Source organism: Labrus bergylta, chromosome 14, assembly GCF_963930695.1.
Source record: "Labrus bergylta chromosome 14, fLabBer1.1, whole genome shotgun sequence".
NCBI lineage: Eukaryota > Metazoa > Chordata > Actinopteri > Labriformes > Labridae > Labrus > Labrus bergylta.
Window position 1 is genome coordinate 27,141,645 of NC_089208.1, and position 23,902 is coordinate 27,165,546.

General features: G+C 39.3%; 1 protein-coding gene across 2 annotated transcripts in view; it reads left to right on the plus strand.

Annotated features, from left to right (window-relative positions):
* opcml (opioid binding protein/cell adhesion molecule-like) overlaps window positions 1-23,902 on the plus strand; it is a 387,148-nt gene that overhangs the window by 144,784 nt on the left and 218,462 nt on the right. The window contains exon 2 of one of the 2 annotated variants that reach the window (XM_020629289.2): window positions 21,612-21,687. In XM_020629289.2, coding sequence (XP_020484945.1) covers window positions 21,612-21,687 — 76 coding nt within the window. Of the gene's footprint in view, window positions 1-20,892; window positions 21,688-23,902 lie in introns of those variants that run through there. The other variant, XM_020629288.3, reaches the window with a different exon arrangement.

Sequence of the window (23,902 nt, forward strand, 5' to 3'; positions counted from 1 at the left end):
GTTTAACCGTTGAAAGTTATTTTTTAAGGTGGAAAATATAATTACTGTTGCTTTTAAACAAGCCATTTTTACGTCAGTTAGGATTGCCTATTTCAAGCACAGTGATATTTTTTTCAGTCAAGGGAATAAAACCTTGTTGCAAAAACTTGCAGTTAAAGGTGCTGAACTATAATGTTTCTTCAAGTTTCTTCAATTAAATTAGCCTCTTATTTAACTATTAATTAGGACAAATGACAATGAATTACCAAGCAAAGACTCTAGAGAAACAAGCTACTTTAGGGTCAGACTCTCATATGGAAACCTCTACATGTGGAAAATAAAGAAAGAAACTGGAGATATTTTTTGGCACAAACACTTCTTAGCAAGTTAGGGATGTAAGAGGGACTTAAAAACAAACACACAGAGAATAGTAGCACTTTCCAAAGTCACTTTGGATATGATCTGAAGTCCTCAGCTGATTCGACTGGTAATGAAAAATGAAAGTCACAATGATATTTCCAGTGACCTGTGATCTTCCGGGGCAGTCATCCCAGTGAATAAGGATATATTTTTTAGGTTTTCAGTTAATTGCACAGGCTTCTCCCTGGTGTTGCTCTCAAAGTTCAGCTGCAGAATAAAATGGAGTGTTGGAGACCTCATATTCAGTCTAACCTGGCTTTGCCATTCCTTTGTAAAAAAAATATCTCAATGTCTTTCAGTGCCAGAATCCACCAGGCAATTAAAGTATCTCACATTTCTGGGGAAGCAATGTTGGATTTTTCTCAGCCCTAGTTAAAACAGTCAGAGTGGGCTTGCTTTTAGATTGAGTCTCTTCACAGACCTGTTATTATGGGTGTGATGATGTCAGAATAACACCTGAACTGAAGATCTCTCTTTGCTTTACACTTCAATTAACTTGATATATTACTTACGGGTCTGAGGATACGGCCAAGATATTTTCAAATTGAACTACAGACATTTGAATCGTATGAAGTATCATCAGGAAACACCATAATAACATCTGGAGTCAGTGTTATAACCTCAAATCCCTGAACACTGCAGCTGTTAAGGCAAGTGGTGCTGACAGCCGAACCGTGTGCTCATCCATCACGTTGAATTTGGAGAGCGATCTAACCCTTTCAAAGAGGCCTGGATGGGTTCACACAGCCTTTACAATCAGTTTATCTCAAACCGCCTCGATATTTTACTGACATGCTGGTAACAAAGTGTTACTGATGGTCATTGATCAGAGGAGAGAGTTATAAAACTCAGCTGATTGCATCATTCTTTATACTTTGAAGTAACATAATGCTGGTTTTATATTAGTAATTAGAAACTTTTGTAATCATATGACCTTTAGTGGTAATTACAATTTAGGTACGTCTGTGGTACAGTCATTGAAACGTAGTGGCAGTAATCAACATGAACATTCTTATGGAAAAAAATCCCACTTAGGCCTCGTCTGAAACCGCATACTTTCATACTATTCATATTTAATATGACGTCACATTTGAGTAAGTAGTAATTGTAAATAGTAAATGGTCTTCTCACTACTTAAAGCTCTTTTACACCACATGTCACACCTACCCATTCACACACTGAATGCAATGTAAAGTGACCATCAGAAGTAACTAATTCAATTCATACACATTCATACTCCGCGGATGATGCAGTGGGAGGAATTTGTGGGTTAAGTGTCTTGCCCAAGGACACAATCGTACATGTAGCTGAAGGAGCTGGGGATCGAACCCCCAACCTTCTGGTTGAGAGACAACCGACTCTAGCAACTGAGCCACAGCAGCCAAAATCATACAGTCTGAAATAATAATGTGAAATTTTGTGTGTGCGAGTAATGCCTTGACGTATTCTAGATTGGCTGGATACTAGATTAGTCAGGCTCTTTAATTATAGTCATGGTCAAATAGAAACAGAAGCATAAACTGCCCACAATGCATTGCGGCTCTCAGACTATCCAATCACAGAGCTTGCCGACCCACCAAGTGGTGGCAAACAAATAAAAGTAACCATACTGAAAAACATTCAATAAGTTCTATCAATCAAAGAAACCCTATTTGTATAGTGTCAATTTATTACAAATGTTATCTCTACAATTTTACAATTCACTTAGCAGATGTTTTTATCCAAAGCGACGTACATCAGAGAGTAAGTACAACACAAGCAAGTATCTAGAAAAAAGGGAACAATGTCAGTAAGAGCAAACGATCAGCTTTGAGTCTGATTGGACACACAGGTGCTGACAGGAAGTGACCAGAGGCAAAGCACAACATTGAGTGCAGTTCTTGAGAGCTCTAATCAGTATAGAAACCATCTTATAAGTCGTCGTTATCAAACAAAAACCATCGTCATTACCATCATCATCATCAATAATATGGAGACCATCATCATTAAGTTAGTAGGTATTCATGAAAGAGCTGGGTCTTTAGCTTTTTCTTAAAGGTGCAGAGAGACTCTGCAGATCGAATGGAGTTTGGAAGTTCATTTCACCACTGGGGGGCGACAGAGGAGAAGAGTCTAGTCAGCGTCTTAGGACCCTGTTGTGTTCTCAAGACACTTCACAAACAAGTAGGTGAAATATTGATATCAATGATAATAGATAAGGTCAGGCTGATCGTAATAGTTGTAACAGTTGGATATGGCAGCACCAGCCATCCCCACCAACAATCCAGAGGAACCTACGACACAAGAGAGCTCAGGAGCTCCCAGGAAGATTTATGGTTAGTAAGTCATATGGTACAAGCACTAGCTTTGTTTTTTGAACAAAAATATAAATCTAACATGGGTTTAGTCCATTATTAATTACTTTAGATATTTGAATGTAAACATTGTCATACAGTTCTACATATTATACCTTTAAACGTCATTAGCCAACTAGTACTCAGACTATGTCAATATTTGGCCCACAGTTGAAACCACAGTGTCCTTTTAAACTTATTGCCAAACGATAGTTAATTTGTGCATCTATTGTCACATAATTCAAAGTCAGATCATTATCATCATTTTTAAGTATAAAAGTAGCTTTTTAAACTAGCACAGTGGGATGAAAGACCAAAAGGTCAGGAATTGCATTTTAAAGTGTTAACACACAACAAATAATCGCTGGGATGATTTTACATTCATCATTCTGAAGAAGCTGTAGCTCACAACAGCTGAAGGCTGTAGCAAAATATGTTCTGTTTTCATTTTCATTTTCTTTCTTTTATTCCTGTTTAGAAGACCCATTTTGTAACCATTCAGCCCTGAAAGCCAGAAGAAGTAAAGTGAAATACAGGGACACTGTTCATCTTTGCGCACGCGGAGCAGATCGGAGGAGGAGGAGGTAACAATGTTCAGGGCCACTGTGCTGCAAAACAGAGATTCAATCAGTGCAGATAATGGTGGAAACAATCACATGTTTGAATAGGAGTCTTTTATGCTGTGCTCCTGATCATTTCATTGTAAGTTTGTACAAACTTTTCTTTTTTTAAAGCGGTTTTGATGCTCCTCCAAGAGGCTTCTCGCTTTGTATTTGTATTCACTTCAGCTGTTAATAATCCTCTGGACCTTTTCAGCCATGATTTTCAACACACATTTAAAATTGAAGGCTTCCTCTTGCATTCATAGCTCTGTGCGATCATTCAGCGCACACACACACCTGGCCTTGAAATCAGACATGTGAGACTCGGAGTGGGGGGGAAATATCAGCTTTCAAAAGCAATCTGCACAGCAGTGAATCACTGAATGAATGTGTTTATTCATGTTTGATTCACGGGGAAGGTTAGAACTAGTTTAGTGTTGCTAAATCAACTGGGGAGAACATGTTTCACCATTTATTAATTTTTAGAAAAGCCTATTTTATACAATTAATTTAACATGAAGCCTTCAAATCAACTCTTTGTGCACTGGAAGACATGAGGAAGATATCTTTGATCTCTGGAAGGGACCTGGTCTGCCCTGGGAGAAAATGGGACAGGGATATAATGAATATTGAATGAGAGCATATCTGCTTCATGCAATCATCCCCATTGACCGAATCCCATCGGCACACAAATCATCTGTGTGGTTATGCTCAGTTAATTAAGATCTAGTGTGTGGAATTAATCGAGTCGTGCCATTGCAGAGGTATTCAATCACCGGACCTGCATGCTCTGTCTTATCTGTGAGCACTTTTCTTTTTTTTTTTTTTAACTGCTGCAAGATGAGGAAGAGGGTGATGACATAATAATGGAAATAAGCACGGTAAAAAATGTGCAGTTTTACGACAGCTTACGTCTGCCTGAATCAGAAACAGAGGGGGGGGAGCTCCGGAGCTCCGGAGTTCCGGCCTGCTTCAGTTTAAAACAAAACCAAGAGGAATAACAAGCAGAGATAGTAAATGTACTCGTGTGTTGCTGTTTGTGTGAGTGGAATATCATTTAAGCTTTTATCTGGGGAAATACTGTACCCTCTCAGGCTTCCTTGGACTTGCCCAGATAAGAAAAATGAGAGAGATTACTACTCATTTTTCTTCTCAAAGCCAACATTTTCCTTTCCATTGCCGGTCGTAATTGTGCCCTCCAGACTTTTTTGTACAGTGAGCACAGAAATTGGTTGGCCAAAGAAAACAGCTCTGGCGGAATCAAAATGCCCCGATGAGCTGTTTTGCGAGCGTTGTTGTGACACGGGCAGGAAAGCAATCACCTTTTATTGAGTTAAGTTTATTAAATATGGAAATTGGGGGTGGGGGGGGATATGATACCAGTTCTTGGAGGCAGTCTCAGTTGGGATGAAATGAGTCAAATTATGTAATTGTTGTAATTTGTCCACTTTGCAAACACAATTAGCCATGTAGGAAACACAAACTGCATCCCAGCAGTTATGTTTTAGCTGTATAATTCTCTGTATGACAGCACGAGATAGAGAGAGGGAGAGAGAGAGGGAGATCACGATCACAGGCGATGAATCACGTCTGCAGTCTGTTGCCTTTGGTAATGTGTGTGTCTGTGACTAAAAAGGGGCATTCTGGTCCGTCAGCAGCCGCATCACTCTCTAAATAAACTTCAGTCAGGGTAAACAAGGCTAGGAGAAATAGTTGACTAACTTAGAAGATAGGATACAACTCAAAAACAGATATGATTCATAGTTTTGTTTTGTGTTGTATTCTATCTTCTGTCTTTTTTTTTTACATTCAAGATAGAGGCAGGAAAAAAAAACACTCAACAATCAAGTGACAAAGAGACAGATAGTAGTAAACAGAAGTGTAAAAGTGTTATCCAGATTTTTAACTACAATGCCAGCAATAATTGTAAACCTATTTGTAGTTTTAGCAGTAACACCAAAGTATGATATTGGACGTTCTGACATTAACATTAACAACAATAATGACAATGACAGAGTGTGGATTATGATGGAGACAATGTTGTTATCCACCCTAAGGCCCAGTGTCCACCTAGCGTTTTTTGCTAAGCAGAAAAGCGCTGTCTGTGCGCTCGGGAGCGCTCCCATGATGCATTTGTATGTTGAGAAGAAAAGCGCTGCAAGTCCGTCCTGTTTCTATGACAACAGTCTATTGACAACGATCAACACTTTTTTTCTAGATCGGTTATTTACCGATCAGACTACAGGCAGAACTACAGGGAACATCATACATTTGGAAAAGAGCATCGATGACAACAACAGCGCCTTTCTGAATAGCTGATAGATTTTCAACTTGAGCGTTCAGAAACAGGGATGCTTGGCGCTGCGCTTTTTCTCCAGGCCTAATTGAAAACAATTGAAAAAAGACACTGGAGTATCTCTGGAGTGGTTGGCCTTCAGTCTTTGAGTAGATTTTTATTTGTGAAGCAGTTTAGATTTTAGAGTAATGGACAGACATGAATGAACCCTGTGCTGTTACAGTACTGTATAGAACACTGAGAATCACACGAGTAAAAAAAAAAAAACAAGAACTCGAGGAGATACATTCTTTGTATTGTGGTAAATTGTAATTTTGATTGCAAACCATATAACATAATTTCCTCTATTTTCTTTGTTTTAACCTCTAGAGCGTCGTTATCGCTCCACTTGACCACTTTGTTCCCAGCATGTTATTGCAGCCCAGGGCCATCAGTGTTAAAAACAAAGATGTCAGAGCTGTATCCTCAGAATACTTTAGCACGTACTGATTGGGTGAATCTAGACAGATATCCGTATACAAAGTGAAAAGCACACTCCACCATTGGTTGTAATGACGGAAGATATGGTTTTATTCACTTTGACAAACTGGAGTCTGCTGGTGAGAAAAAGAGGCAAACAAAATAATAAATTAAGTTCTTGTTGAATCACTTTTGGACACCAAATAGTCTGCTTTTATTGAGTTGAAAGCTGATGAGATATCTAAAAAAAAAAGCAGAATTCTCAAGAGATATCCTTATCCCCAAGCGAAGGGCTCTTGGCAAGAAGGCTATACAGTCCTTTTGAGCGGTAATAGTTTATTATATGAAGTTTTCCATTAAAAATAGACCATATGCGTGTCCAATTTTATTTCTTTAAACTGCTGTATTTCAGGCCCAGTTACTTTCTTTATATCAGAGGACTCTGTTCTCCTGTTGAAACAGACTTATACCAAAATTGTGACCCCAAAACCAAGATGTGAACCAGATAGTGACCCCTGTGAACTGTTACACCCACGGTCATAGAAATTAACATCAATTTGAATGCCACCAGGAGTGAAACTATGGTTCAGTGTCTTGCTAAAAGACATGTTTGATATGTCGACATCAGGAGCTGTAAAGGAACAGCCACCCTTCCAATTGAAAGTCATCCGATTCCACCCGAGTCACATGACATTTGGGATGGAAATTAAGATGGTTATGCAATATGTTGTATACAGGGAAGTTTTAACCCAGTTATATATAGTCTGTTTGAAAATCAACACGGACCTGTCCATGTTGATTTACAAAATACTATTATTGAAAATTAATGGAATCACTGAAAACACATTTTTTAAAGCAGAAAGACACTAACAACTTCATTGTAATCTGCTTTTCATTGTTATGAAACTATTTAAGGCAATTTAAAGATAAGGGTACAACGGTACGATCTGGCCACCAATGTCCAATCCTACCAATCTTGACTGTAGCTATAGAGATGTCCTCACATAAAACCAGAGAAATCGCTTATAAAAACATCCCCCATTAGGGGTATCAGTTATAAGACCTTTTTTTTCATTCTAGTTTTGCCTTGTGCATGTAACTTCAGATCGGGTTGTAAAGCCGTATAGATCAGTTTTTGGTTTGATCAGTTTACGGCAGCAAACAGCAGTTCACATTGATTTTATAATACAGTGAATGGTTTGGTGACAGTGCACGTCCTCCAAACCCTTCATCACAGCCAATGTTTTTGTCATTATGATTGAATACACACACTCGCCCCACACACACACACACACACACACACACACACACACACACACACACACACACACACACACGCACACACACACACACACACACACACACACACACACACACACAAAGAGGCAAACAGAGCCTTTGTAGTGTAGAGCCAAGGTCCTGACCATTCATCTGCATCTGTGAGCAAAGCTATTTGTAGTTTAAGGTCAGGTTTAATGGGAAGGCACATTTAAGTACAAATACAGTTTGAAGTTCCTCACACTTTGAAACAATGAAAACAAAGAGGTAAATATGCAGAAGGGAAAAATGTGCAATAGGCCTATTTTTTTCCCCTCTCATATTTGCTTATTATAAGTGTGCACTCGATGGCCTGTAAAAGAGCATTAATCATACATATAGATGCATTATGGACACTCAGCAGCACATCAGCTCATTACTTGCGCCTTTAAAAGCCTCTTAAAAAAGAGAAAAAACGTGGTTACAAAAATGTGACAGAATGAAGTATAGGAAGGTCAGTTTCCTTTCTCTACGGGGTGAAAACACTTTGTGCAGTTTCTTCCAATGGACAGTGGTCCAAATATTCTGTCCAGAGGCATTGACGTGTGCAAATAGTTTATAATTACTTTTAGTTGTGGAAAGTTGCTCTCTCCCACAGTCACTGAGACAGACGCTTTTATTTAAGCTTCAAAATTCTTTCTGTAAATGTATTTATTTTCTTCGACTCGAGCTTTGCATGGCTGAGCTGCTTCACAAAGACATCGAGGAGAGGCGACCTTAACCCAGGAAGCACTAAAGCATTGAAAGAGGAACTTTCAATTTGAACAGTAAAACATACAATGGTCAAACACAAAAGCATCCATGTTAAAAAAATTGTGAATTAAAGCTTTGGATGATTATCAATCTGCAAGTTTCTATCATGTCTATGTCTGCATTTATTGTTATTGTATTTGAGAACACAGGTTATGGATGTGTCATACAAAATATAAAGTGTGTATTGTGGTTAAGAAGTCACCTTTGTTATAGAATACAGACATAGTCAACATACAGTTGTATGCAGATGATACTGTTATTTAGTCAGATGCAAAAAATTAGAGAACCCCGTTTATTATCTATACTGCAGCCAGTAGAGGGAGTTCCAAATGTGTTGTCTTCACTGCCAGGTGGCACTGATCAAAACATCCTGTATTCTTTAAGTTTGACATTCAGCATTGCATTGGTTATACAAGTATACTCTGTTGGCTCATCTCCACCTTTATGGCAACAACTTAGCAGTTGATAAATTATCTATCTCTGATATATCTTTCTGATTGACTCCAACTGGTGTAGAAATTGTACGATTACCTGTTTGATCTTTGTGTAACCTCTCTAAACATTCCATCACCCAGTTGATATTTTTCCAACGTTTCCAAACTGCCATCAGTAAGTTGGAGTCGAATTTGATTGCAGTGGTTGATTCATGCTTTCCTGAATCATTTGTTCCATTTGATATAATATTTGAATAGAAATTTCTCGGTCAGATGCATTCACCTTAAAAGAGAGCAGACTCTGTAAGTGGGACGACACAGCCTCTCTGTGAGCCTTCAGATTGGACGCTTTTATTGTCACCATCTGAATAGTTCATAACCTTTATTTGCATACATACAAATGAACAGTTTAATGTTGATGAAACTGACATTAGGGCTGAGATGACAGCCATGTTGGCTCCAGATAACCACACTCTCTTGCTCTGAGGATCACAATGACACTGGGTGTTGATGAATACAGTTTCCAAAGTATCTTCTTACTAATGAACGTTGGTGTAAATGACCCATAATATTGGATTTAAAGAAAAGTTTATTTTGTTTTTGAGGGAAAGAAGCGGTAATTCCACTGAAGAAGTCATTGTGAGTTTTTTTTTGTTGTTGTAAACAAATGCTAAATACTGCCAGAAACACTTCACTCTTCATTAGTCTTATCTCTTTGTCTTAACACGCTCCAGAAGCATCTTAGGCTTTTTTCCTCTTTAGGTAACTGTTGGAATTGCCATTTTACAGCCGTCATTATCAAACTCATTTACAAAGCAACAGTTCTGGATTTAATCCAATCATGGCAAATATCTAGTCAAGTGGTTCTCAAACTTTTCACAGTGAGTTCCACCAAAGAAAATATTTGGCTCTCCAGGTACCACCATTTTTGCCAACATTTGAATACAGTAGCGTTGGGCTATTTAACTATAGTTTACAAAGAGGGCCATTTTATTCCTGGTATGCACATTATGTATTATTAACCACAAGCCACGGACTGCAGCCTGGGCACAGGCTGACCACAGTTTGAGAATTAATGATCTAGTCCAGGGTTTCCCAAACTTTTTCCGCCCGTGACCCCCAATATAACGGTGCTAGAGACTGGGGACCCCCATTGTCCCTGGAGGTGGTGAAAACATTTAAGGTTGCATGTGCCCAGCCACTCACACTATTAGGCCTATCCAAACACTGGTATTAGAACACCATATAATAGTCCAAACAACGTAATTTCATTTTCATAATTTACAAACTTAAAGTCTTGAACAATTTTGTTTTTTGTAAGGAAACTCGCGACACTCTCACATCCTCCCAGGGGGTCCCAACCCCCACTTTGGGAACCACTGATCTAGTCTATCAAATAAGACAACTTCTTACCCCTTTAATGTGGAACAAAATATATATGTTATACTGTTAATCTGAATCACAACCTGGTTGATTGGACAAATGTGTGAAAAACATAAAAGGAACAATCCTGAATAATAAAAGCTCTCAAGGGTTTATAATGCTTTAAAGAAAAGCCCATCTGACTAACCGACCATCCATTTTCAGATGTCTGTTTTGAATTTGGATTTATTTTAATTTGGCGTTATTTAATTTTTTTCAAAACAGAGCATGGCACAGAGGAAGTAATGTTGGGGGGGCGGTCTCAGTCTGTTGATACTTGGGTTGAGAAACAAAGGGTCCCCTGTTCAAGTCCCAGTATGTACCAAAGTATAGAAATGCATGTGGAGGTCAATTTATTCTGTAATATCTATTTCATTTTAAATCATTTAATAAGGACTTTAATATAAAAATAGGTAAGCATATACAGTACACTTGAATTGGCTTTGACAGTGATGATGTTTTAACCATAAAATCTGCTTTCAATTAAAGAGAAAATGTTCAAGGGCTGTAAACCACACACACTCAGAGTGTTTGTTGATGTCTTTTATATTTTCTTAGCTCTCATAATGCAGGAGGATTTAGCTTCGACCTTCAAGCTGCTTTCATGTCCATTACATGAGTCGATAGTTTTACTAAAAATGGATAAAATATCGACAGATTGAGTGAAAAGAAAATGCTTTTGGGGCTCGAGCACGCAGTTTGGACTCTCAGTTTTTATGTCCATCATTTCGTTGTCTTTGTGTGCACACTTTTAATTTCACAAGAAAGTCGTGCAGAGGTCAGCGAGGAGCCTCTGGTAAGTGTATCAGCATATCTGCTGAACAGACGCCTGCTGAGAGCAGGGAGAATATTACACCTATTGATAACACAGGAAGTCTGAACATTGAAATCATTTAAAGGTACCAGAGTCTTTAATAATTCATGTCCTCACGTCGTGCATACATTGAGTGACTTTGCGACACATTGTGCAGCATTAGCAGGGGGGGGGGAGTTGGGGAGGGTTTTGATTGGATCAGATGTGGCAGAGACCTCCATGTGAGCACAGAACGACCATCCTTACATTTTTTTTTGTAAGCCGGTCAGGGGACATAAACAGGCTTTTGTTGGAGATGCAGTGAAGGCGTCTGATTAAAGCTGTCTGATAGGTGGAGAGCGAGGCAGATGTAGTTATCTGAGATCAAAGTTGGAATCATGTGCCGCTCTCCATGCCAGGAGCACTTAAGCTCCTACACAGTACAAAGCAGACCTATATCAAGTTTCTATTGGATTAAGAGAAGAAACAGACAACAGAAAAAAGCGGTCTGTTCCCGGAGAGAAAGCCCAGCCAGGCCTGCTCTTCAGACAGTTCAATAACAAAGCAGTTATTTGTTTCTAATTGATTGACGTCCTGCTCCCCCAAAATGCTTCATAAGTAACCGTGACGTCTTACAATCAGAGTCCGAAAACTTTACAGAAGTCATCACAGAGAGATGTGAGAGACGTTTAAAGGACTGTCGACGAAATAAACACTCCAGGCTTTTGTGCTTTCTGACACTCTGAAACACAACTAATTCATCCTAGAGTTGATTTTGTCTTTAAATGAGGAATTATTAAATTAAGTCATGAGAGGAATACAGAAAAAAATAAAGCAATGTATCGATAATTAGGGCCTGAGCACCTTAAGCAGAGCAAGGACCCGATTGTAATGCAATCCTATCCAAATTAATCGCTTGATTGGCTGTTCGGACTTCTCTCAAAAGATAATTTTGGCACTCATCAGGCCTGATGAGAAATGTTAGATTTGTTGAGGTCTCACACATGACTTTAGGAAAATGGCTCCATAGCGCCCCCTTGAAATGTTCAAAAAGGGATTCATGTTGAGGTTACTTTCACCTTCATGTATGGAATTTGGTATCAACAGTCAAGACCTACAAAAAAGCCTCTTGCACCCATATCCTTAACCCAACAGGAAGTCAGCCATTCTGATTTGATTTTCAAAGTGATGACTTATGATTGTCATGCTAGTCAAAACTAAAAGGTAGATCCAAGTTCAGGCTCAGAATAAAATATGTATTTAAAAAAAGGGCAAATTTAAAAAAAAGAAAATTTCTTTAAAAAAGAAAAAAATCAACCAGAGCCAAAAGGAAACCAACTACAGAAACACAAGCAACATCTGACAATGAACTGACACAGAAAAGGAGGACAAGATGTGACAGACAAGACATAGGTGGAACTGATGACGCAATCAAAAAGGGAGAGAAACACACAAAGGGAGGAAGTAACACTAGACATGATACACAGGGAGCAAGAACTACAAAATAAAACAGGAAACACTAAACCTAAGAATATTATAGTTAAGAAACAAAAAAAGAAAAACAGGAATAAAAGGAGGATGAAATGGCAAAACAAAACTTGAAATTGGAAATAATACAATAAAAATATCCACTAAGGAAACAAGCAACACTAGCATATAAAGCAACAGGAAACAAGACAGGTAATAACAACCAAGCAACAAAACAAGGAATAAACTATATACATGAGTAAACCATGACAATTATTGCCAAGAAAAATTATGTGTCAGGCTACTAATTATGCTGCAAAGAAGTTGATTCTGATTTCAAAACATCTCCCAATGTTCTGCTGGACCTGTGAGTGTCAGCCCCTCATGAATAAGTTGTGTAACATCGGTGTTTGTGTGCCAGAGCTCCTGTTTATGACTGAGAGCTCTTTATTCAGTCTGCGCATGTTTTGGCCTGGGTATTAGCTTGCTTTGGTCTGAGGCCGGTCCATTGTCTGCGAGCTCTGCCCATCCTTGCATGATATGAATGAAGATTAGCACGGATTGTTTGAATAAACCACCCAGGGTCTGTCGCTAATGCATTGCAGCAGGAAATTATGTGAATGTCACTGCATGTATAAGTGAAATAAATGAGAAACACAATCTGCCAGGATGAGCCGGACTGTGTACGGCCGCAGCCAATCAGAGACACGTTGATTTAAAGTGAAATGGCTTTGTTCATCTAAGCATGGTAAAAATCAATACAACCAACTTCTACTGTAGCAGTTTTTTCTTTTTTTCTTCACCATTTTTTTTTGTTGTTGTTTATGGCTTACATCAAGAGTGAGTCATGTGTGCTGCACAGCAAACAATGCCAGTTTAATTTGTCATGTCTGCACGCCTGGCACACTCGCTCGTGACAGAGCTTTGGCAAGGTCATAGCATGCACCTGACCCACTGTACAGCAAAGCAGTGAGGTCAGAAAAAATAATGCATGTGACATTAATTGAAAGGGACTGTAGTCCTGCCTTATCCTCAAAATACAACAGCTGTCATCTATCCATCGTATGTAGTGCAAAATAACTTTACTGAAATAAAACCTGTGTACCTAATGGAACCATGACTTTTCTTTAATGTGTAATTTGTAGTCACACATTATTATTGGATTTAAATACAAAACACACACAGCTTTAAAGGCTTAATATGCAATTTTCACACTTAAATGTAATATAAATCAAGTATATCCTCTGAAAATAACTCTGTGAGTCATGACTGTCTACAATGGGTGGAACACCCGAGTCCCACTGTCTGTGATGTTTTCAGAGTTTTCAGAGTCCTATCTTCAGTTTGTTTACATCGCCCGGACGGCCGGCTGACTCCTCCCCTCACATATAAAAGTTGTTCAATTGAGGGACTAGAGAAAAGAAAAATAACATACTGTGCTCACTGCTTAACTGTGTTTCTAGATCACGCTCATTTCAGGTAAATTTACATGCAGTGTGAAGATACGAGCATAATAAAGATCGCTAGCATTAGCATGCTAACACAACAATGCAGCGCAAGTTGTTTTGGTTTCATGCTGGTGCTCAACTGCGACATCTGCTAGATCAATAAATTGCATACAAAGCTTTTAACAGCGTTATCTTGAACTGCCATAACAGTCGTATTTACCACATGCATTGCAGACAGTTATCAAGTATAGCTTGTGTTTTGCCCTCTTTTTTCCTCACTCTTGACGACACAATACATCGTGATGTGGCTACATTTGTACTTTTTGTTGTTGTTGTTGTTGTTGTTGTTGTTGTAGTTTTGTAATGCTTTGGCAAGCTTAACCTGGCTAAGACCAAGGAGGGAATTGCCCCCACAAAATAGCACCAGTCCTTTATTCAATGATCAGTATGTAGATTTGAGAGTTTGAGGTAAGCTGTTTACTTTTTCTGGCACAACAGACTCATTTATTCTTTATTCTGATTTTATATGAACTGTTAAAATGATATTCAAATAATCTAAATTAAATCACAATAATAAAACTCAAGTAGTTTAAAAGTTAAACTGGGTTTTTTCTTGACTCATTAAAGCCAGCCAATGTTGAAAAGAAAAGAAAAAAAACATCACGAGGACAAATGTTGTGGCCTAAATCGACTAGGTGGGGGTGATTAGGGTGGGGGGTGTTAGCAGGTTCCTGAGCCCACCCCCTCCCTGCAGCCTTGACTCTAATTAAGACCACATATCTTACATTTTGCTGAGGTCAGGGAGGGGTTTTAATTTAAAAACCATTAAGACGTGCACACAGTCAGGACTTGTGTTGCATCCCAGGCAGATATCATTTTAATTAAGTCTTATCTTTGCCCAATTTCTCCGGCAAAAGACATCATCATAATTCCTCAATAACAACCTGTGAACACACGGTGAACACCGGTTTGGTGAACGCAGGGAGCAGCTCGGGTGGTATAAATCACGGACCTGTAGGCTTTTGTTGTGCTTTTTACACACTTTGTGGGGTTCTAATCAGGTGGGTTTGGGTGTTTAGCTGCTTCTGGTGGAGAGATGGGATATAAACACAGCAGAGTGTGGATAATACATTTTATTGCCAATAACACCCCAGAGTCCTCTTTATTGTGCTGATGCTTGTCTTATACTGCTGCAACAACTAGAGAGTGGTCAAACACCTCCTGAAAGCTTCTCACCTAATAAAGACTGTACAGGCTGCAAAACGTCAGCTCCCTATGACAAGAAAGAAAAGAGATTCAAATGATAGAGAAGGTACTTTGAACATAATCATCAGATTTAATTGATAACAGAACAAGAAAATACTTTTTTAATTTTTTTTTTTCAAAGGAGTTAAAATATCGAGAGTAAGAGAAGCCACAATTGTAAAAAAAATTGTAATTCGAGACAATTTGCGTAAAAATTTGGTGTATAAGACACACTTAAAAGGCCTTTTTTTTCTTCTTAAAGATATGCTGCGTCCCTTAAAACCAGACTTGCAACCAATATACCAGTTTAACATTTCGACACATGCTGTCAAGACCACAAGTTCACCCGCCACCATCATCCCCTTCAGAGAGTGTTGGAAAATACGATCAGGAGTCTGTGCTATGAAGACAAACCGCGGCGCTCGCTGTGGAAACACAATCTTTGACTAGAGTGGCAGCAAATGTGGGGATTGGGGGTCAACCACTGCATGGTACTTGGACATTTTGCTCCCATTCATTGTGTATTGCAAGCGGTTGCTTCACTGCGCAAAACGATGGGATACATAACAATATGGACCTTAAACCGTTTCTCTCCCTCATTAGGTCATAATCATGCATTTAAAGGAAACAGTGATATACTGTTAAGTAAACAGACCTGCTGGACTGCTGGTTGGATTGAAGATACTCCTCACTTAAAGACAACGAGTGACCAGCGGGGGTGGGTAGTGCAACTCGGGCCAAATCAGTTGCAAGCTGCGGGTCTGAACAACTATCAAGGTTACCGTAGGCTGATGGGATCAACTGCTGTACAGCAGCAGCAGGATGGCAAACTCCACATGGTGAAAACAGATGGCACTAGAAAGAATTAAACAGCTGCACAGAAACTGAGCGCTGTGGACTTTGCTGTATGCAATAGAAATCTTCGAGACAGTTCAAAACGCATATTCTCTGGGAGACTTCTGTGTCTTATGAACTGGATTTTACAGTCAACCTAATTCAAAGACATTATGATTTTTACTCGCGATGATGGAAAATGTGCTTAAATTTAGCAAATGTTGTCTTAAAATAAGTGTATAGGTTCATTCATGAGCGCTACAGCTGAGCTAAAGATCCAGATATAATGTAGGGCTTTCATAATAATGCATTTATTATGATTAATTCATCCCAGAAATAATTATAATTTAAAAACAATTGCAGATTTATCTCACTCTGACGTCATACCTCACTGACCATACAATTATGAAACAGCGTTTTTTTTAATATGATAAAAATTCATAGAGGCTCTAATTGTATTGATTTGTTTATCAGAGTGAAGGGACCCACCACAAACTTCTTATAGAACAATTGCAACCCAAATTTCTGATATTGTTCAACCAATGAGATTTGTTTATTGAAAAAAAGCATAAAAAATCTAACATTTTTAAAAGTTCTTCATAGACTTTTTGAAACCCCAGCCGCACCTTTCACAACCCACTGCAAAATCCTCCACGACCCACGTTAAGGTCCCGACCCACCAATTGAGGACCACTGGTCTAGAGAATCACAATCACTGACACATGTACAGAGATGTGCTTATAGGAACGCCTAAACTGTAACATCTGGTGTTACCAAGGCAATGAAAGTCATGGCAGCTGCCATGACAGACTCGTTACAGATATAAAATGAAGGATTTCTCTGGCTTTCATAATTTCCTCTTTAATTAATTTAAATATTTAAGTATAGAACTTATACACACCACACCTTTATCTCTGCAGAGACAGTCAACATCTTAAAGAGAGTATCAAGTATCAGCCAGTTTCAGTTTCAAGCACCAGACTAGTAATAAATCATAAAAAGAGGTTGTGATACAGTTGCATAATTAAAGGGAAAAAAATACTGAGAGTTCAAATGTTCAAAGATAAATAAAAAAGAAATGCCTTCTTCTTATGAAAAAATAACACACAAAGTTAGATAATTCATTGCACTCAAAATATTTTTTTTGCAGTGTATTTCTCTTGTGGTTCACAAAACAGGCTTTTCATGGGAGAAAAGACTGATGAACACACAACAGGAGACAGAACCTCCGAACACAAGCCGTCAGTGCGTTCAAAACCTGCACAAACTTCTGACACCAGACGGGAACAATGCCGCATGTCACTTATCAGGAATCTCTGCCAGCGGATGGCGTCAGAAGCTGTCAGTGCACTGTCATCTGTCGCCTCGTGTCCAATATCCTAACAGCATGCCAAATTGATGCTAAGGTAAAGAAATTATCTTGTTCAGTCTTCTCGTGAGATTCAAAAGCTGTCATATTAATTCTGAGAGCTGCAGTTAGATGTGCAGCAAAGTGCCACCCTCATCCCCAGTGGCCAGAGTCTGCTGCACGCATACAGAAGTGTGTGTGTGTGTGTGTGTGTTTGAGGTAAGAGAAATAGTGCAGGAGCATCAAAGTCAATGTGTTTTGGTGATTTTTAGATGTGTATTAACTTCAGTGTTTTTTCCTTCAAGTTCCCCTCCTTCTGTCGCTTTTCTCAAACAAAGAGTGTATTAGGATATTCTGCAAACCTTCCAAAAAATGACCCCTAACAAAACCTCCAACAATCTGTAACACGGCTAGGACATCATCACAGATATTTTCATTACAGCCGAGCTCAGTGCAAGATGGCACAAGTATAACTTCACTGATTAAATTAAATTTTTGTATGGGGGGGGGGTCTCTCATTTATGTAGTGTACATGAAGGTTATGTTTGGTAGCTTTTAATTAAATACACCAATACAGCCATTTGCAGGTGGAGGTGAATGGGGCAACATTTCATTAAAAATAACTATTTCATGCCATTTGTCATTGCCAAGCAACCAGAGGAAACTGCAAAAACTTGTGCTTAATTTGTTTAGGCAGATGCATCCTTTGAGTTCAAGAAAGTACAAGGAATCGTTTTAGATCTAAATTGAATATGTAGTGATTTAAGTATCTGGAAACCTTCTTGATATTCACTTTGAATTGGGTGTCCCTACCCGTTAAGAGGCTGTTTAATAATGGACGCAAGGCACAGAGAAGGCCAGACATATATCTGAGAAGGAAAATCTCACATGGACCACCACAAAATCAAAAACACTTAATGAGGTTACAACATGCGGTAGAAAGATATAGACAAGATATAGATAATGCAATTGGTGCTAATAAATAGTCAGAACTACGTAAAAATAAAATATAGCAGACACTCATTAAATGAGGTTTTAGTCATTTCCAACAGTTCAAGTCATATTACTCGTCTGATACGTGCATATATTGGCAAAAATCTCCAATGAACCAACACCACAAAGAGACGAAGAGTTGATGAGGTGATGCTAAGCAGACAGTTGACAGTTGGCACCCCTCTGTCACTCATAAAGGCCACGCCCCTAATTATGCATAACTTAAGCATCAATATCATTTCATCAAAATTGATATATGCATTCATAAGAAGAGAAATAAGCAATGAAGAGCAGGGAATATATATTTCATACCAGGCTGGAAAAATAGTGTGACTGTCTTACCATGTGGCTCTATGAGTCACTTTTGAGTCAGCCTCAAGTGGCCATTTGAGGAATTGCATTTTGCAATGGCTTCATTTTTCAGCCCAGAGGTTGTCGCTAAGCTCAGACCATAGACTGCATATACAGATGGATACCATGCCTTAACCTCTTCCCTTTGTACTAAGATAAAGTTCAAGTATTGACGTCACTCCGCTTCCACTGACAAAAAACTAACAACATCTTACATTATGAAATGTCAGTCGTGTCCACAGCAGGGACTTGTGTGTCCCCTTGAACTTTTCATAACCCTGAGTGTCTGCTTCAATGACTCTTCTGGAAGTGTTTTGTTTCGTTTCCTCTTACTGTTGTTCCTCCTCTACTCCACTAATCCAGTGCACAGAGTGCCGCTGTTAACAGAGCTGTCATTCATCGCATTTTATACAATTTGGTAGCTTCAAACAACTACTTTAAAAAAAAAAAAATCTCAGAAAAAAAACATGTTTGAACACAAATCTCAAAAGTTGGGTTCCAAAAGAAGCATCTGAACATATTTATTAATTTCATTTTCATACCATGTCCAATCTATTAAAAATAAAGGGGGCGGGGTTTATGACCTATACTGCAGCAAGTCAGCAGGGGGAGCTCTAAATCATTTGCCTTCACTTTTTGTGAGGTGTTGTGCTGTCCATACTCCAATCAGTCTATTATTCAAACAGACTGGAATCGTATGGCAGAAACAGTCATATAGGTGTTATAGTAACTGGTAACCCCCCCCATCACGCTACAAGTGTGTAGTGTGTATACACATCTTTGACACTGAAATACAAAGAGGTCTGCTGTATTCATCAAACACATTTATTTAGGCATATTCAACATGTCCAGCCCAAAACTAACAGGATGAAAGTGTTCCAGGTAATCAGGGTCATGAATCATCGCTCACTTCGATAGAATCTCTAATCCAGAAACCTTTATTGAAACATTTTCTCACAAAATGATTTTTTTTTTCATGTAGGTCTGTGTCATACAAAGGTGAAAATTCCTAACGAAGGACCATAAATATTTGATACGCTCACTATGATTCACGTTCAAGGAGATTTTGTCGCCCAGGATCTCTCTCTTTAATGGTTCACAGCACATCAACAAAGAGCTGCAGCACTTACTGAGATACAACCCTGCTGTTAAAGTTGATTCAGTCAAAGACATTATTGTGACATTTAATAATTCTGGGTTTAATTTTGTCACCTGTTTGTTCTTCTCACCATTTCAATGTTTACAGTGCAGACAAAGAAAGTCAAAAATAAGTGAGCGTCTGATGTGTTTGTGTCTAAATACCGGGGTGCCGATAGCCTTGCGGTAATATTGCACGCCCCATGTACGGAGGCTATGGTTCTCATCACAGCTGTCGTATGAATCTGACTTCAGACCTTTGCTGCATATTATAACTCTCCCATCCCAACATTCCCTGTCTCTCTTCAGATGTCCTATCTAATAAAAGCATATAAGTGGCATCTGGTACAAAACATTTGGGGCAGGGCACAATTTCTCACATATTGACTGGGATCTTTTCTTAGTTTGTTGACCACAAACGTGCTAAAATGATTAGCATCACAATCACAGTGAATGTTACATTAAATAGATAGTTTCTTAAGATAAGAGATGCTAAGCTAGTTTTTTTAGACTCTGTTGTGTCATTGGTCACAAGTCTGCGGGAACTGTAGGATGAATTAATTTTGCAAATGAAGTGGGCGGGGCATGACACCTGTCACTCATTTACATAAACAGGAGGATGCCACAGTGCTTGGGCAATTTGGAGATATTGTGTGATTTATCATAATTATTAGGTTTGATACTTAATGTTCCATCAATTTTTTTTTTTTTCTTATTTTTACTGTAGGCTAAAAAAGTAAGGGGGGGGACTTGACCTCCTAGCCCTTTCAGACCAGCCATCCCTGTCTATATTATGAGTCTACAGTATGATATATTTAAAGGTTATTCTCTAAAATATGTCACCTTTTTTAACTAATTTATGCTAATTGCAGGCCACAAAGCAGTCAATGTCTCAGCCCCTTTTATTGCATGATTCCATTTTTAATAAGTATAAATAAATGTGTTTCTTTTCACTTTATATCATTGCTTCCCAGAGCACACTGTCATTTATCAGGAAGCAATAAACCCGATCCATACATTTTAAGACATATTTTAAGAATATGCTCCTCAAATTAACTTCCCCAATGAATTAATTATCCTCCCTCCAGATGGTAGGTTTAACAATTTAATAATGTGTGTTGTTTTTTTTAATATATCATGAAGCTTGTTTCTTACATTAGGCTATACCTTTAAACCAGTCGGTGGTCCTTCTAAATATGTTTGTAGAAAGAGGATTAAGGACACAACGGAGGTCCCTGGACTCCAGTTTGGGAGCCACATACGAGAACACTGCAGGCTGCGCGCCATATGGTCCTGATGGTACAGGCAAGAGATGCTACCTGGCGATTAGGAGAGAGAGAGAGAGAGGGAGAGAGAGAGAGAGAGAGAGAGAGAGAGAGAGTGAGTACTTGAGGAGCTGTAGCCTACTTAGGGAGAAAAAGATACTGAAGCGAATTCAGGCTTTCGCTCCGAGTACGCAGCTTTACAGAGTCTCACCCAGACGACGGAGAGAAAGGAGAACACGGAGGGAGAGAGAAAAAACAAAAAAAACAAACATAAGGAGTCTTGGCTGATGCATCTCTGTGAGAGCATCCATTTCACGGCGATATAACAGTTTGAAGCGGAGGAGACGGTGCACATTTCTCCGTGAAACGCTGCGCTTTTCTCTCCTCCGGAGTCAGTTTCCTAGAGCGGCTTGCTGGTGCGCAAAGACACTTTTCTCCAGTCGACACGGACAGTGTTTCATAACAATCCTGTTTACTTGGACTTAAATCAGGTCGTCCGCCGACATCCAGTGCGACATCCTGCATCTTATTTGTGGACTGTAATTTTGCGTTCCCGCAGCTTAAAGACGCAGAAAAGGGGAATATCAAGTTTTCCTGGAAGTTGCGCAGTGACAGAGGAAGAAAAAAAGAAACATGGGAATTAGTGGTTATCTAGCGGTGCCTGGGAAATGCCTTGTCGTCCTCGGACTTAAATTGTTATTCCTTGTACCTGCAGGAGTTCCAGCCAGGAGCGGGGATTCTGTATTAAAGGACAACATCACCGTGAGACAGGGGGACAGCGCCGTGTTGAAGTAAGTCTCCCAACTGTGTTTTTGTTTAATAATTACAGCATTCATCTGCCTCTGTGCGCCATGGGGATTGACTCCTGCCTGACACGATGCAGCTAATCAAGTGCAGCGGTCCAGGAGTTACTAAAGGTCATCATAATCTTAAGAGGAGGCAGAAATGCTTGTTTTTTTTTTTTTTTTTAATCACATGTATTCATGAGTACTGATAGTTTCCTGCGTGCATGCCTTTTTGCAAGTTGTGCTGGTGTACACCCGGTGTGCAGCCTCTCGTGCTCATTGCCCTTGAATGTTATTGATTCGGTTGGTTAATGTCTTGTTGAGGATGCACAGAGCTGAGATACTCACATTCAGCTCCGGGAGGGGGGTGGTTGTGTGCGTATTGATTGGAGCGTGTGCTACAAATGCAATTATGACTTTCATTTTCAAGGCCGTGTTGTTTTCGTTACACTTGGTGAAATGTTTTGGAAGACGGGAGAGAGAGTCTCATTTCGGATCAGTTAACCCTTTGTGTGAATACACTTATATTCGGCTGACTCTCCTATGTAGACATGTCATGGTTTTTACACACCTCATCTTATATGTGTTTCAATCAGCACGATGTCACAGCAGTGGGTTTAACTGAGTGTATTTATCACATGTCCCACTGTTTTCTTATCTTCTCCCTTCCTCTCTGTCTTTTTTTTACGTGTGCCTATTATCTGTATTATATGATCAGGCCCCCACTCTGTTAACAACCACACAAATGAAAAGTGTGTACTCATCACATACACACACAAACTCGTTTTTACTGCAAACTAATAGAATCTGTCCACATGATGGAGCATCCTTCCTTTAATATACATTTAGATACTTTGACGTGTCACTTAGGGTGAGGAGGTGCTGAAGCCCATCCCACCTGGCAGTGGGTGAGGGGAAAGAAACACAATTGATCCTTATCATCCTACAAGATGGGGCCAAACATTGGGTGTAAAATCACACAATGCTGCTTGAATGCATATTTTTTTAATAAATTGCCTTTTTTTCTATTCACGTCTTCCATGCATCGTTGATAGAATTATTATAAGCTATCAGCTGGTAAGAAAAACTTGACCTGCTATTTTCAAGGACACAAACACACAGTATTTGCAGAAAACAGAGATTTGATTTATTTTGTAGAATATTCAAATTATTGATAGCTTTCCTCGTCTTTTTTCCATAATAATGTATTTTTCTATAACTGATAATTGAGAAGAAGCAAGTTTACATATTGCAACGGCAGTAGTTCCTTCCCAGGTTGGTGCTCTCTGTAAGGCTGTGTAGGTTCTCAGTCATCCAGGTCATGGTACATTTGAAGCTTGATCCAAAGACATCTGGACATTTCACCTCCACCTTTCAGAGGAGAGGTAAAAAAAAATGTCTTCAAGATCTTCAACCAAGTCCATTGGCCTATGGATCAAGCTTTGAAAGTGCTCTCTGTATGTTGAAGTAGTTGGTAAAATGAGGCTGAAACAGTGAACAAATACATGTAGAACCCTACAGTGTAAAGCAGTAATGAGAATCAGAAAAACACTCATACAAATTAAGAAAAAATCAGTATGGACAGGAAAAAAGGATGAAAGACAGACAGAAAAAGGAGAGTTGAAACGACGCAAGAAAGCACAAGTGTGATTTTCAACATATGCTCATCAGTTACACACATCAGTGAGGTGTTAAAGATCTTAACAACAGGTCTGATTGCTGTCTTCATTTTGCAATTACAATCTCAGGAACAGGGTGCTCTCAAAGCCCCCGGTAATGAAACCGTAATGTATTCACATTGGCATGCATATAACAGTGTGTACGTTCAGTACCTCTCGCTGTCAGTGCAGGGCAGTACAGTTCAGCTCCTCGCTGCCTGAGATATGCTGTATTTGGATAAGAATTACTGTACAGTCTGATCACTGTTTGAACAGCCTGCTGATGCACTCTGGGAAGACGAGGTGGAAGGTGAATGTTGCTGTGTAGCTGCAGCAGCAGCTCGGCACGGAGGGGGGCGGGAGGTGTCGTCTAAGACAGAGTTCAGCTCAGTCCTCGTCCTCTCCGCTCGGCTCTGTGCAGCCTCAGAGAACAGAGAGTCTTTCTCACAGCGTCTTAATCCTGCCTTCATTCTCCGCCATTACAAATGTGCGCCGGGCTCTGCTGATTACCAGAACTTTTTTTAAGAAGTCTGCTGGATCCCCTGAAGAGAATACATTTCACC